General features: G+C 34.9%; 1 protein-coding gene across 1 annotated transcript in view; it reads right to left on the reverse strand.

Annotated features, from left to right (window-relative positions):
• The window catches only part of LOC132278575 (rho GTPase-activating protein REN1), a 48,118-nt gene extending 37,832 nt beyond the window's left edge, over positions 1-10,286 (reverse strand). The window contains exons 1-6 of the mRNA XM_059780395.1: positions 9,953-10,286; positions 9,805-9,859; positions 9,514-9,582; positions 9,328-9,402; positions 7,522-7,558; positions 4,705-4,781 (exon numbers count right to left, since the gene is read on the reverse strand). Of these exons, the coding sequence (XP_059636378.1) occupies positions 4,705-4,781; positions 7,522-7,558; positions 9,328-9,402; positions 9,514-9,582; positions 9,805-9,852 (306 nt within the window). The 5' untranslated portion in view covers positions 9,853-9,859; positions 9,953-10,286. The remainder of the gene's footprint in view (positions 1-4,704; positions 4,782-7,521; positions 7,559-9,327; positions 9,403-9,513; positions 9,583-9,804; positions 9,860-9,952) is intronic.
• Between the last annotated feature and the right edge of the window lie 4,652 nt (positions 10,287-14,938).

Consider the following 14,938-nt stretch of genomic DNA (forward strand, 5'->3'; position numbering starts at 1 on the left):
ACTATTAAAGTTTAAATAAAGTACACACATGTGATATAAGCACAGTCATGGATCTAGGCTTCTGTAATTTAGAAAGCCAATAATCATACACATATATCTATAAGTATAAATTTTGACTTTTCAAAATTCCGTTAAGCTTGTTGATCTATTTCATTTTGACACTACTTTGGAAACCATGCCCTCCAATGGATAAAAGCTAAGCAAATACGTGGGGGTGAAATTCCAGAGCAGACCTTATACAAACATGCCCCGGTTAAGAGTGAAAAACTGTTGAAAACCCACACGAACCTGATGATGAAACAATTTTATAACACAAACCTACCAATCCGACCCTAAGAGACCCGTTACCACCCCTGACATTTAGACAATGGGTAAATTATGCAATTTTTTTTTTTAATTACCTAAAAATCCATACATAAATCTAACTTCCGAACAAAAGGGATAATCACCGCTTATTTGATCTATAAGCCCATGGAGTAATTATTGTCCACTCACTACCCAAGATAAAAATTGAGTGTCTGAAGTTATAACGAAAGACTGCAAATAAATAATATCTTAAGCCTCTCAACAACCATGCATCATATATACTCACTTAATTAATCAGTGGCTTCCAATTTTTCAATGATAATAGTGATATAACAGAAGGAAGAAAGTACACAAAAAAGAAGGCAATATTGTTGCGCCTTGCGCTTGGTGCACCTGCATCAAAGGCGCGCACCTTATTGAAGCTATGCCCAGGCGCAAAAGGTGCCTCGAGCCTTAGGCGCGCCTTTAACAACTATGCCGTGAACCCATCAGAACTCTGAAATTAAGTGTGCTTATGCAGGAGTAGTACCAAGATGAGTGACCTCCTGAGAAGTCTGATCTGGGGAAGCCAAAAGCAAACAATATTGTGTCGGGTAGGGTGAGGGTTGTAACGTGTCAAAACCATCTTAACTGATTTTCTCCCATTATATCTCCAATTGGTGCTACTCCAACAATCTCCCAAATGTGAATATTTTTAATTTTATCATTTCTACCACACTCACTTTTATGCAAATATTGTTTCCTAGCTGCCCAACATTCGATACCATAAAGTATGTGTGATGTTGTGGACCGAATTTGGTGTCGGGTCGTATTACAACCCGCTCATGACCCGACAACCCATTGGATGGAAAAAAATTTTGACCCATTTTTGCTCATGGGACGTGGACCCTAATTAGTCTCTTATAGCCCGATATATAAGGGTGCTTAGGGTTTGGAGTGGTGTAAGAAAGACTCTGAAATTTGTACAGAAACAGAGTGAGGGACTGAAACGTGTAATCTCCGATTTTACATATAGTGAAAACTTTCGCCGGATCCCAACCATGGACATAGGTTGTTGCCGAACCACGTCTAAATCTTTGTGTTCTTTGTTTGGTGTGTTTACTTTTCTGTCGTGATTCTTGGTTTTATCTTGGGTTCGTTGCGTTTGTCATAACAGTATGGTTGGTCTAATAGTTGTTCAATAGACCTCCCTTTTACGACTTTTGTCATAACAGTATGGTTGGTCTAATAGTTGTTCAATAGACCTCCCTTTTCAGTCGTAAGGGAATAAGCCTATCACACAATATACTAGATGCACTCCTCCATTTGATGCATCATGCGGCTCCTACCTTGATTATATGGTTAACATCATCTCCATTTTCTCTCTCATTATGAATAATTGAGCCTAAATAACGAAAATGTTCACTTTTTTGTACCTCTTGATTCTCAATCCACACTACATCCTCATTTGTCTTTCTAGATTCAGTTTTATTTCGAATTATCTTAAACCCTTTTAATTATAGAGATTCTCTCCAAACCGCCAATTTGGCATTAACTCCTTCTCTAGTCTAATCAACTAAAACAATATCATCCACAGATAACATATACCACGGGATCTCATCTTAGATGAGTCTTGTCAGCTCATCCATTACCAAGGCAAAAATGTATGGACTTAACCCTTGGTGTTTACACCTACAATAATTGAGAATTCACTTGTTTCCTCTACAGACGTTCTAACTATAGTCGCACAACCATCATGCATGACCTTTATTGAGTCAATGTAACCCTTTGTGACTCCTTTCCTTTCTAAAACTCTCCATATTAGGTCTGGTATCCTATCATAAGCTTTCTCCAAATCAATAATAACCATACGAAGATCACTCTTCTTCTCTCTATATCTTTCCATTAGTCTCCTCAATAAGTAAGTAGCCTCCATCGTTTATGTGGCAACCTTGTGGGCGGGTGTGTGTGAGCGTGTGTAGGTGGCACCAGTAGGCTACCACACTAGGCGAGCTACAGGTGCACAATCCCACATCGCATGGGTGTGGATGGGCAAGTGCTATATATAGATGCAACACCCTTCTATGACACAACGTGATGGTTGTGAACCCACCAGAACTCCAGAGTTAAGCATACTTAACCTGGAGTAGTACCAAGATGGGTGACCCCTTGAGATGTCTCTAGTCCAGGGGAGCCAAAAGCGGATAATATTGTATCTGAATAAGGTGAGGGTTGTTACAAATGGTATCAGAGTCTGGCCCACCCGAAAGTGTGGCCAACGAGTACGTTAGGCCCCAAAGGAGGGTGATTGTGGAGACCTTGTGTGCGGAGACCTTGTGTGCGGGTATGTGTGAGCGTGTGTAGATAACACCAGTAGGCTATCACACTGGGCGAGCTACAGGTGCACAATCCCACATCGCCTGGGTGTGGATAGGGCAAGTGTTATATGTAGATTCAACACCCTTCTATGGCACAACGCGTTTTAAAGCTGTGATGGCTGTGAACTCACCAAAACTCCAGAGTTAAGCATGCTTAACCTGGAGTAGTACTAGGATGGGTTACTCCCTGGGAAGTCTCTAGTCCGGGGGAGCCAAAAGCGGACAATATTGTGTCTAGGTAAGGTGAGGGTTGTTACAGTTGACCTACCTTGCATGAATCCAAATTGATTTTCTGACACTTCCGTCTCTCGTCTCAAGCGTTGTTCAATCACCTGAAAAACACCGACACTTCACCTAGGGGTGTCGTAAAGGTGTCGGGCACTTTGGACACGTGTCGGACACGGCTAGAAGTGTCTTGAAGTTTAAAATTTTTTTTTTTTCTTGAACACAATTAGGATACGGCATGGACACGGTGGGGTGGTTTTGTATTTTTTAAAAGAATAGGATTCAATGGAATTTAAAATATATTATGAGTTAATTAGAAATATATATATATATATATATATATATATATAATTTAAGAAAACAAAAGCAACAAACATCTAGCTCTAAGCTCCAAAAAAGTTATTTCATTCATGATTGTATGGACAAAATGAGTAAAAAAAAAATTATATAATAATATATTATATTATTATTTTTTGACGTATCCATGTCCTAATTTTTTTAGATTTGCCTCGTGTCATACTCATGTCCGTATCCTTGCTTCCTAGTCAACCAGAATTACCTATTCAGTATCAAAAAAATTATTGGAAAAGAGATGATCAATTATCAAAATCTAAACTAGGGTTGCAGTTCCCCGTGGATCCTTTGGGGAATTTTTATGAATGATAGACTATGGAATAACACTTTCTAAGGCTGAAATGCAAAACAGAACACAATAGAAACAAAAAGGGCTAATAGAGATCAAATACGAAGAACAAGACAACAAAAAATTTGGAGTGTAAACATGGCACTGTCAAGAATTAAAAAGTGATATATATATATATATATATATTAGGAAATACACTTTCTTAACCCGCCTCTTTCTACCCTGATTTGACACCATAGATGTAAAGCAGAAAGATTCTAGCTGATTAAATTGAGAGCAAGCCTAATAAATAACCTAATTGATTGTGACACTAGAAAATTTAAAATCATATCTACTCTTTGTTTGTTAATATCTGTTGTCCCTCTACTCAAGCAGTCCAATCTATGCAATTACAGCTACAACTATAGTGGAATGTGCCATAAGTTATACCAATCGATATGATTCTGAACCCACCTATCTCTTCATAATCCCTCAGTTGCAGTATGCTATTCATCTACGAACATCCTAAACTTAGCTCCTTCTCAAATTATCAAGGCTGGCATGTTGAAGTAGGTGCCACATATATCAAATCCAAAAAAGAATAGGCTAAACTGAGACTATAACACCACACAAATATGGTAAATCGTGACCTATGCACCAGTAGAAGTATCAGCTTACCATCACAACCAATATCAACATCAACAGCATTAGAATCAGAATCACATTATTCGCCACAAATGTGCAATCAACGGACTCCAAAATCGCACGATGCTGACTGAACTAAAAACAACAGCTTTGTTTCCTATGCAGCATGTTCAATGTGAGAGAAATTAAAAGCACTCCAAAATAAATAAGGTGGAGGATATGATATTTGCATAGTATAATTTCTGTGCTTGTAGATGTCTCTTCACAATAATTGTGATGGGAGAGGCAGAACAAATAACAAATTAGAGAAACAGAGATACAGGATGCACCACCGAGGATTGTAAAACAATTCATTGAGATAACAAATACTACCCCCTCCTCCTCCCCCTCAACAACACACAAAAAATTCTGAGAATAACTCACAGTAGTCTTATGGTAACAGCAACTTAAATATAAAAGATTACAAATGCAATTTTCGACATTACATCTATCTAAGATATGAAAGATCATGGTGTAAAAGAACACGCACACTTACTGTTTGCAACTTACCGGATCACTTCTAAAGAAGACCAATGAGGTACGTGTTAAAATAAACCACCTTTTCTTCCAGGATGTCCATCCAATTCCTACATTAGCAAAATCACAAAATAATAGTTTCAGATGAATTTATCATCTTCACAACAATAGGAAATCATGTACTGAACCTCGTATTGAAATGTCTATTACATCTTATAGAAGATAACTTGATAAGCAATCAGACAAGCATAAGAGCAAGTTCACAACTGCAACTACATTTCAGAAAGACTACTCGAATAAACAAGAATTTCTAAATTAATTACACACGGTGGTCGAAAATAGGCCTAATTACACCAACCTACCCTGACGTATGACGTGGCATTTCAAATTCACCCTTACGTTATCTAGACGTCAATACAGTTAAGAAAAAAAAAAATTCAAAATACCAAATTCCATTTGACACTCTCTCTCATCCCTTCGTGATCCTTTGGCCACTCCAGGTACCTCTTCTTCAGCTCCTCCGCCACCATGGTTGATACAGCCACCATCTTCTTTTTCAAAGGCATCACAATAGCACTGCCTGTACTGTAGAAAAAGGAGGAATTTCTTGTGAAGACCCTAGAATTGAAATTGGGATTTGCAATGGAAGTGGGATAGAGTTTTCTTGTTTCAAATTGGGGTTTGTTGAAAAGGAGATATGATTGAGAAATGGGTCTTATGGCAGCTATGTGAAAAAAGAGTAATTGAGTTGAATTTAGAGAGAGAGAAATGGCTAGTTAATTCTTTGAGATTGTGTGTGCATAAATTTATACATGTATAAACTTTCTCAAAGAATACAACTGTGTGTATATACATACCCAAATTGGTATACACATGATCTCAAAGAATTATTAATACCTATATATACATATACATCTCTTATTTTTGTTAGATTATTTGTCTCTTCAATTCATTATACATGTAAATATATATTTGTTTATATATGTCTCTGTTTTTCTTTTTCCTAAGATAATTTCCTCCAACAGTCGCATCTTCTTCCGACACTTCTTCAGGCAACACCTCTCTGTTCATATGTTTTTTTTGTTCATAGGTTTCTCTTTTTTATTTCACAAAGCAAGAATTTATTAAATTATATAGGAAAGATATACAAGATCAAATTCTCATATCATTCCTAACAACACTCTCTATATCCTTAGGTAGCTCTCCTTCTAATACAATTCACTTGCCTCTTAATAGGCCAAGCTCCCAACAAATGTGCCACCTAGCCTGACAAGAGTGGTAATTGTATGAATTGACATTTTTGCCCTGAGTTGTCATTTCATGCAGAAATGTCAATTCATGCAAAAAGTAACGTCCGGCGTCCGTCTGCCATTTAGCACTGACAAGGGTGGTAGTTTTTTTTTTTTTTTTTTTTTTTTTTGAGTGGGGGAGGATATCCTATCAGGCAAATAGGTCCTAGCATTATGGTATAACATGTTAATCTTTTCATTGCTGCCAACCCGACCATAGTTTAGCTCGGGCTAGGTCTCCCTAACCCGAGGACGAGTTCAACCTAGGCTTGGTCAGCAGTGCCAATAGTCCAGGTTGAGTTAGGTTGACTCTTCAACCCTAAGCTAGTTGTTGAACACCTGCCAATAATGCTTTGAAATACACAATAGGAAAGGTTACCCTATACGCCACGTCGCCAACTGGTGTCGGTCAATGTTCATGGCAGTTTCCTCTCCTACCACTAAATAGCCTCCAAAAGAATTTGAAATCAATTCCTGAAGGGTCAACACCAAGCTGAGGCAAGTAATAAAATAAGCTCAAACCATATGGCAACAAAACTTGCACCATCTGGTTCCGGTGGATTAAAGTGGTAAAATGTAACAGAGCAATGATCAAGCATTCGTTAACATAGATGTATCTGGATGAATATGTCATATACAACATGAAGCAGTAACAAGAGACAGATCCTTATCCCAACTATCAGATTTTAATACACATAGTTCAAATAAAGCTCTCTATTTTCCCTGAATGTGTTCAATTCTCTACTTTGGGCTTACCTACAGTTCCTGCCATAGCATATTTCTTACAATCCATCAAAGAAAACAAAAAAGTAGAGGATTTTAAACAAATGGAAAAAGCTTCAGGTTCGTTGGAAGGATCACTAAAATGAGGAATGATGCTATACTGGCACATGAAGAAGCTTCAAGGTAATTTACTGATCGGAATTACAAGCCTGAAATTAAGAATGTAAGGTCCACGCTGGTTAAAAGCCTTATTGGTCCCTGGAAAGTGTAGTAGATAGTTGTTTTAGTTCTTACTGATGTAAAACTTGTTAAAAAAAACAACAACAAAAAAAAAAAAGAAAGAAAGAAAGAAAAAATAATAATAATAATAATAATAGTAATAAATTAGTATTTAGAAGAGTGCTACCAACAGAGCATGTTCCTCCCCTTTCATAAAAAATAAAAAAATAAAAAAAATTTGCACAATGTGAATGGCTTGAGAAAGCCATTGTAAGTTTAATGTTTACATTATAAAAAAAAGATAGAAGTTTTGAATAAAATTACATTTTCAATACAAAAATTTGGCCATACTACATATACAATGTACAGTCTAATGCACAGTGCGCACAGCTACCAAAGTGTAACAAACTTTTTTACAATGAATTTTTTCTTGAAATAAAGACAACGTAAGGTTAAAATGATGGAAAATCAAACACATAACTAAAGTTCCAAGGGATAAAGAACACGTTAAATCTAACAAGATAACTGAGAAAAACATGTAAATCATTTGGATTCAAGCTTCTTGACATCAATGATTTTCTTTTTAAGCAAACTATTCCAATCAAGAAGCAAAACAGACCTTTGGATGATATAAATAGCGGCCCACTCTTGTAAACCTGCAAGGCAGTTTAAATTTTAGATTGCATAAGCTTTCCTGTTTCTTGAAAACCAGGAGTAGAGGAAGGACAAATCTAGATGCAGAATAAACAGAGTCAACAACATTGTAAGCAAGACTACTGTATTACTAAACATGCAAAACATAGTGCATATCTGTGTATCAAGAAACTCGCTGCATATGATGAATATAATAATTACATCATGTGATAAAATGACAGTTTCGCAAAATGGAGTTCCTGACTATTGAAAATCTTTCAGTAATTGATGTTGTTTCCTATTATTAAATATTTGGTGTTACTAGAAGAATCAGTGGAGAAAAATCCTCCTTATTTCCTATTTTCTAATTCTCATAATTTCTTCACCTGTATAAAGGAGCCTCCACCGTTGTATTGTGCATGAATTGAGAGAGTATTATAAAAGTGATGTAGCCCTTTGGGCACTTTGTGCCGTGAATGTAGGCTCTAGTGGCTGAACCACGTAACATATGTGTTCTTCTTATTTCATTTCTCTATTCACTTATATTTCATTATTTACAACATGGTATCAGAGCCTAACTTCTCTCCCTAGGTTCGGACCCCTATTTTGGGGTATTCCCTTAGCATCTGAAATGTTGCTAAGGGTTTCTCGGTACTATTTGTGACTTGTTTAAGCTGCCGGTTTGTTCGGCAATAATGTTCTTCGCCTTTGCCGTGTATCTGGCAGTTTTTATTGACTTGTTTGGGTTGCCGGTGTGTTTGGTAGCATTGTCTTTGTCTTTGTCATATCTCCGGCAGTTTATAGAGACTTATTTGGGCTGCCGGTATGTTCGGTAACATTGTCTTCGCCTTTGCCGTGTCTTCATCAGTTTTTTGTTGACTTGTTTGGGCTGCCAGAGTGTTCGGTAGCATTGTTCTTCGTCTTCTCTTTTCTCTCTTCATCATTCACACTTCGTGTTACTCGTCATCTCAATGGTAAGTTGGGTATTCATGCTCCAACTTGAGGGAGAGTATTAAAGATTTAATAGAGGAATCAATGGAGGAGAATCTTTCAATAATTGATGTTGTTTCCTATTATTGAAGATTTGAAGTTACTAGAGGAATCAGGGGAGAAAAATCCTCCTTGTTTCCTATTTTCTAATTCTTTTCATTCTCATAAATTTTTTCTCCTATATATAGGAGCCTCCACCATTATATTGTGCATGAATTGAGAGACTATTATAGAAGTGATGTAGCCCTTTGGGCTCTTTGTGCCGTGGATGTAGGCCCTAGTGGCTGAACCATGTACTATCTGTGTGTTCCACTTGTTTTATTTATCTCTTCGCTTCCGTTTTATGCTTAACAACACAGACTATTAACAAATCAATGTTATTATACAACATGTTGAACTTCATCATAGTCATCTTAGACCCACTATTCATCCCCAACATCATCCTTGCCTTTATCCTATATGGATAGGGCTGGCCACATGAATTATCTTTCTTCAATTCTTTCCTATTATGTTTATACACTTGTTTCTCTTAGATTTAATTTTTTTAAATCATTTTTAATTACTTCATCCCACATTTATATATCCATTTAAAAAGGTTAATTGAAGCCGATTAAAAAATAAAGCAAATCCTGCTTCAAACCTGGCAAACCGAAAAACAGCCAAATCAAATGAAAAACTGGAACATAAATAGTGCCCAATTCAGTAGTAAGCCATCCCCGGAACAAGATTAACTCTAGTGATCATATTGCCAATTCAATTCTACAACACTAGCTGATCTGGGAGGGATCAGAGACACAGTTACCTTGTTTCCACCGCGGGCACGTTGATCGGGTGGACCGGATTGTCCCGGTGGAGCTGGGGGGTGACCGCCATCGCTCTGAGATACAACAGCACAATGATAATAAACAACTAAACAAGCCTAGTGATCGCATTGCATATAGATTCATATAATGACACTGGTCTGATCGAGGAAAAGGATGATAATTACCTTATTGGCACCAACAGAACGCTGATGATCAAGCGGTCCCGGATGAGCTTGAGAGTGAACACCATCACCCTGAAATAAATAAAAAAATAAAAAATAAATAAAAAAACCTCACCAATCCTCAATTCAACATTTATAAAGCAAAATAAATATTTTCCAAAAAAAACATTTATAAAGCAAAATAATTATATAAATACGTATATGTATATGTATGTATGTGTGTGTATATATATATATATACGCACACTACAATGCACAATGGAATTTAACACTTGATCAATTGATGATTCATACCTGAGAAGGTTCTGTGTTTCGAGTAGTCATCAGATCAAAACCACTCATCAACAACCTGTGTGCACATTGATCATATCAGAAAGTAATTGAAATTAGGGTTCTTTAATGCGTAAAGATTCAGGGGAATGTAGATCAGATGTGTACGTACCTTGGTATAGAAACTGCATAAACATATAACAAATAAATAAATAATTAAATAATTAATTATATGTGTAATGAGTGACTATAACTTAGATTGTGATGAAGAAAGAATGAGAAAGGAGAGAAAAGAAGAAGAAGAGAAATCAAATCAATCTGTTTGTTTTCTCTCTCTTCGCTCTCTCACGTCCCCAGACTTTTCCCCCAACGGAAACCCGTTGGTCAAGCAAGAGGCACCCCCATTTTGAGCGGGGCCTGTGGTATTCATGCGTCGGATTTACACGTCGACCCCCTCTCTCTCTCTCCTCTCACTCTTTCTCTATATATATATATATATATTTATACTTTAAATATCTATCTATATACAGGAAAGGGAGGGGAGAACGTCTGTTGGAGGGAAATTGGGACGGGTATTTTTGGTATTTGAACTAATATTAATGGGGCTGTCTAATTTGGATGAACTCGGACAAGAATATACAGGAATATGGGGTTTTAAAAATAGGCAAGACTTGTCTATCATCTCTGTTGCTGGTCTAATCACAAATAGTTAAAATAATTTGTAATTATAAAATCAAAAAAACTATAAATAAGGAAATTAAAGAAGATGTTTTTTACATTAAATTCAGTCACTTTTCTTTAATTTTTTTATTTATCACTTAATAATCACAAACTATGTGTGCATTTATGATATAACCATATTAAGGGTGAGTAAGAATAACCTATTTACCGTGAGCTAGTCTTATCCTTTAAAAATTATATCTTGACAAGTTGGATGTGGATGATATTTTTTCTTTTTTTCTTTACGTTAAACAAGAAACAAATTTTATGTTTACAAATAAAAACCCAAGAAGTAATGGACAAATAAGGTCATGGCAAAAGTCAAAATTACAACTTTACTCATACAATGGAATGAAAATTTCTCAGTAATGAAAATTTGATAACTTAATCTACCAGTGTTACTCATATTGATTTCTTTCGGTGTATTTGTTATAAACACATGTCTCTATTGAAACTTAAATATCTAATCTTTCTTTAAAAAGTAGGAGCCCATATAATTTTTTAGCAATGGTGCCATTGTTAAAAAACCTTTGACATGAGATCAATGAATTCACCATTTCAATTTTTCAAACCATGGATCATAGGTTTTGTGCATTCGGACCAATTTCTTCAACCTCTTCAATGTACCCATGCATACGTGCTTAAAATCAAAGGGTCAAGCGACCTAGTGGTACTGGTTCTTTCTCTAAAGGGAAAGTCTAGAGTTCAAGTTTCACTTAAGGCGCTTGATATGTGTGTGGTTACTACTTACCCCCAAAAAATAAATAAATAAAGGAGAAAAGAAAAAGTTGATATAAAACCTCCCTAAGTATCTAATTTGTAACAAAGTGATATTATAGTAACGAAAATGCTCTTTAATATAAATTTAATTTTTAAAAATATTGAAAATTACATACCATTAAAGTGATGTTATAATGACAAAAATGACCCTTAATATACATTTAAAAAAAAAAAAAACTTTAAAATGATTATTACTTTAGGTTTTATTTTCCTTATTAATTTTTTAAAAATAAAAATTTAATATAACTTTGAAATTATTTCAAAATATTTTTATTTTCTTATAGACACACAATTAAAAATATATATTAACAATACCATACCGTATTAGTTATTTATATTAATTTTAATGATATATTAAAGGAGTAAATTTTTCTTAAATTATATTAAGGGACATTTTTGTCATTACAACACTAGTTTGTTTGTGTTGACAGAGGTACACTCCATTGGCCTCTAGTTTGAGGCATGTTGAAAGTGATTGCAAGTTAAGTTGTACGCCAATTTGGACAAACAACTAGGTGTTCATTTTAGTTTGATTGCATGTGGTGAGTGGGTAAGAAATGTACACCATTTGTGGTCCACACTTTGAGGCATTTTAACAAGCCATGTTAAACTTATGGCTTGTCAAGTTGTACACCAATTTGCACAAACAACCTATTTATTTCTTGCAAGCACAATCGTGCAATGAATATGTGCATGCGAATGCCAGTTTGCGTGTCTCTTCCAATAGCATCCGTGGAAAATTTCCCTGACAAAAAAAAAACAAAAAAACAAAAAAACAAACCTTTAAAACATGAGCGAGAAAGAATTAACAGTGAGTAAAACGAACTGAAGTAGAGTTTCTTCAATCGCGATGCACATTAAAGAATTGGGTGAGTGAATTTGAATTCGGAAATTAGGGCTTACAACTACTCCATTCAAGTTTTTTTTCACCCGATAAGAAATGGTCATAAGGTAATTATAATTTTGTTGTTTAATTTCTAATTTTTCAAAAAAATTTCAAGTCACGTGAATTGCATATGATCTTGTACCATTTAATTTTCAATGGCACAGTGAGGACATGGGGTGTTATGCAAAAATCTGATCCCGAACATTATTAGGCCGGGCTTGTGCAGGCTCACATATGTTCATCAATACATAGAATTACATTGGTTCATAAAGAAAATAAACTCATGAATATATGTTTGTGAACACAAACATGTATAGACTTGTCTAAATTCATGAATGACACAAAATAAATCTCAGACGAACTCAAATTAAATCTAAACGCTGACTTTAAGTGTTAAACAAGTCAAGTCTTTTAGTAACGAGCCAAATTAGCTTCATTTGTAAACAAACAAACAAACCGAATTCGAATATTAGTGGAACTTGGCTCGAATCATTTGTAATACTAGCCAGATGCCATGAAAAATAGTGCATGGCAAGTGGCACCATGTATATGGGCCACTAATTTAATGAAATAAAATGGGAGGTGGCTAGTTGTGATTTAAGAGAGGATTAATTGATTTCAATCATTGCAATGATATAGGTAAAGATTAATTTGTCACCAACTCATTTTTAATACGACTATGGCCATATTAAATCCTTTATGTTTTTCTGTTCTTCTCCCTAACCAATTGGATGAGTTTAAGAAGAAGATGAGAGAGAAAATAAGGAGAGATAAGGAAAGATAAGGAAACCGACTTCATAAATTGATGCAGTAAATAGAGGGGAGTTAAATCTAGGGAAATTACTTTCTAGTCCTATTTTTGCACCTTAAAGACAACTAATGCTCTGTTTGTTTGATATGATGGAAGAAAATTAAATTAAAGGAATAGATGAACGAGAAATTCCTAATTAAGGAAGAAAGTGTATACTTCCTTTTTTTTTGTTTGTATACTTCCCTCTTTTTGTTTGGTTAAATATTGGAAGAGAAGAGAATGATATCTTATTTTGTTTGTTAAATAAGAAGGGAAGAAAAAATGTTAATCACAAGGACCATTTTGTAATTTAAAAACATTTTTAATAACATTGTCTTTCTTTCTTCATGTCTTCCGGCTATATCTAGAGAAGAAAATTTGTTGAGGAGGAACGATGACTCGTGCATCCTCTTTATCTCCTCTTTTACCTCCTCTCTAGTCTCTACCAACTGAATGAATTTTGCTTATTTCTTCTTATCTTTTCTCCACTCTTCTTCCTTCTTCTACTAAACGGAATATAAAACCTATAATTTTTTTTATTGGCATAAAGAAGTTACACTTTTGAAATTTATTTTTAAATTAGTTCAAAATTGAACCTTGTTTCCAGTATTACCCTTACTAAAGTACCAATCATGCATAAAACACATTCATCCTTTACAGTGGAATAAGAAAGGCAAGTGAGGGATTAGATGGTTAGTAAATTCTTCCATGTTCTTGTTGGTATTTTTTTATTTTTGGGTAAGAATTTGTTTCTAGTATTACCCTTATTAATTACTAAAGTACCAATTATGCATAAAACACATTCATCCTTTACAGTGGGATAAAAAAGGCAAGTGAGTGATTAAATGGTTAATAAATTCTTCCATGTTCTTGTTGGTATTTTTCTTTTTCGGTAAGAATTTGTTTCCAGTATTACCCTTATTAATTACCAACCATAAAAACACATTCATCCTTTACCCTGGGATAAAAAAAGGCAAGTGAGGGATTAAATGGTTGTTAGTAAATTCTTCCATGTTCTTGTTGGTATTTTTTTTTGTGTGTAAGAATTTTCTCTAGCCAACCCCACCATTAATTATTCTAAAAATAATATAGTAATGTTTTTTTTCATTCTGTCTGTTTTAACTGTGCCCTCGTCCCCATGGCATCGAATTGTGTGTGTGTGTATATATATATATATATATATATATATATATATATATATATATATATATATATCGTGTTGTTGACTTGAACATCCCCCTGGCTTGGGGTTCTCGGATTAATTGGAGTAGCTTTTTCATCATTATTGTTGGGCATAAGAGTAAAAAAAAAAACATCAAACTATTTCATTGTTGCATAATGTCCCTCTAAACTATTTTTTAAAGCAAGTTATCACCTTTAACTATCAAAAATAAGCAAAATGCCCCCTTAAAGGTCACCGGAAGCTAATTTTCAACTAACTGAAGAGCACAATTACTAATTTACCCTTACTTTTTAATTTATTATAAAAAATAAAATATATTCTATCATGAAATGACCACTTTGTCCCTGTCTTCTTTCCCCTTTCATTTTTTTTTTTTCTCTGCGTTTTCTTTTCATCTCTCTGCTCTCTCTCTCACTTCCTTCCGCCGCCACCCACCATTGCCACCACCCCTCCTCTCTCTTCTCCACTGATGTCTGTGTGCGCTGATTCCTGGTGTGATAGAATAATGTATTGTACTATATATGCCGGCAATCTATATGTATAATAAGGACATTTTGTATTGTATATATCTATCTTCCATGTGTTTCTCTTTTTTCTTTTTTCTTTTTATACCACAGAGATGAAACTCGATCTTCAATATCTCATAGTTTCATTCTGTTCTAATGTCATGATTTTCCTGGCTTCTTTGTACAATTTAACTGTATCTTTATTAATGTACGTTTAAGTACCATAACATTCCAATTGATTGAGCAATATGAAGCTGGTGGAAAGGTTTTATTTATTTTTTATTATTATTATT

The sequence above is a fragment of the Cornus florida genome, unplaced genomic scaffold, assembly GCF_030987335.1.
Source record: "Cornus florida cultivar Cherokee Brave unplaced genomic scaffold, ASM3098733v1 CherokeeBrave_3.0.0_Hap2_Chr10, whole genome shotgun sequence".
NCBI classification, from domain to species: Eukaryota; Viridiplantae; Streptophyta; class Magnoliopsida; order Cornales; family Cornaceae; genus Cornus; species Cornus florida.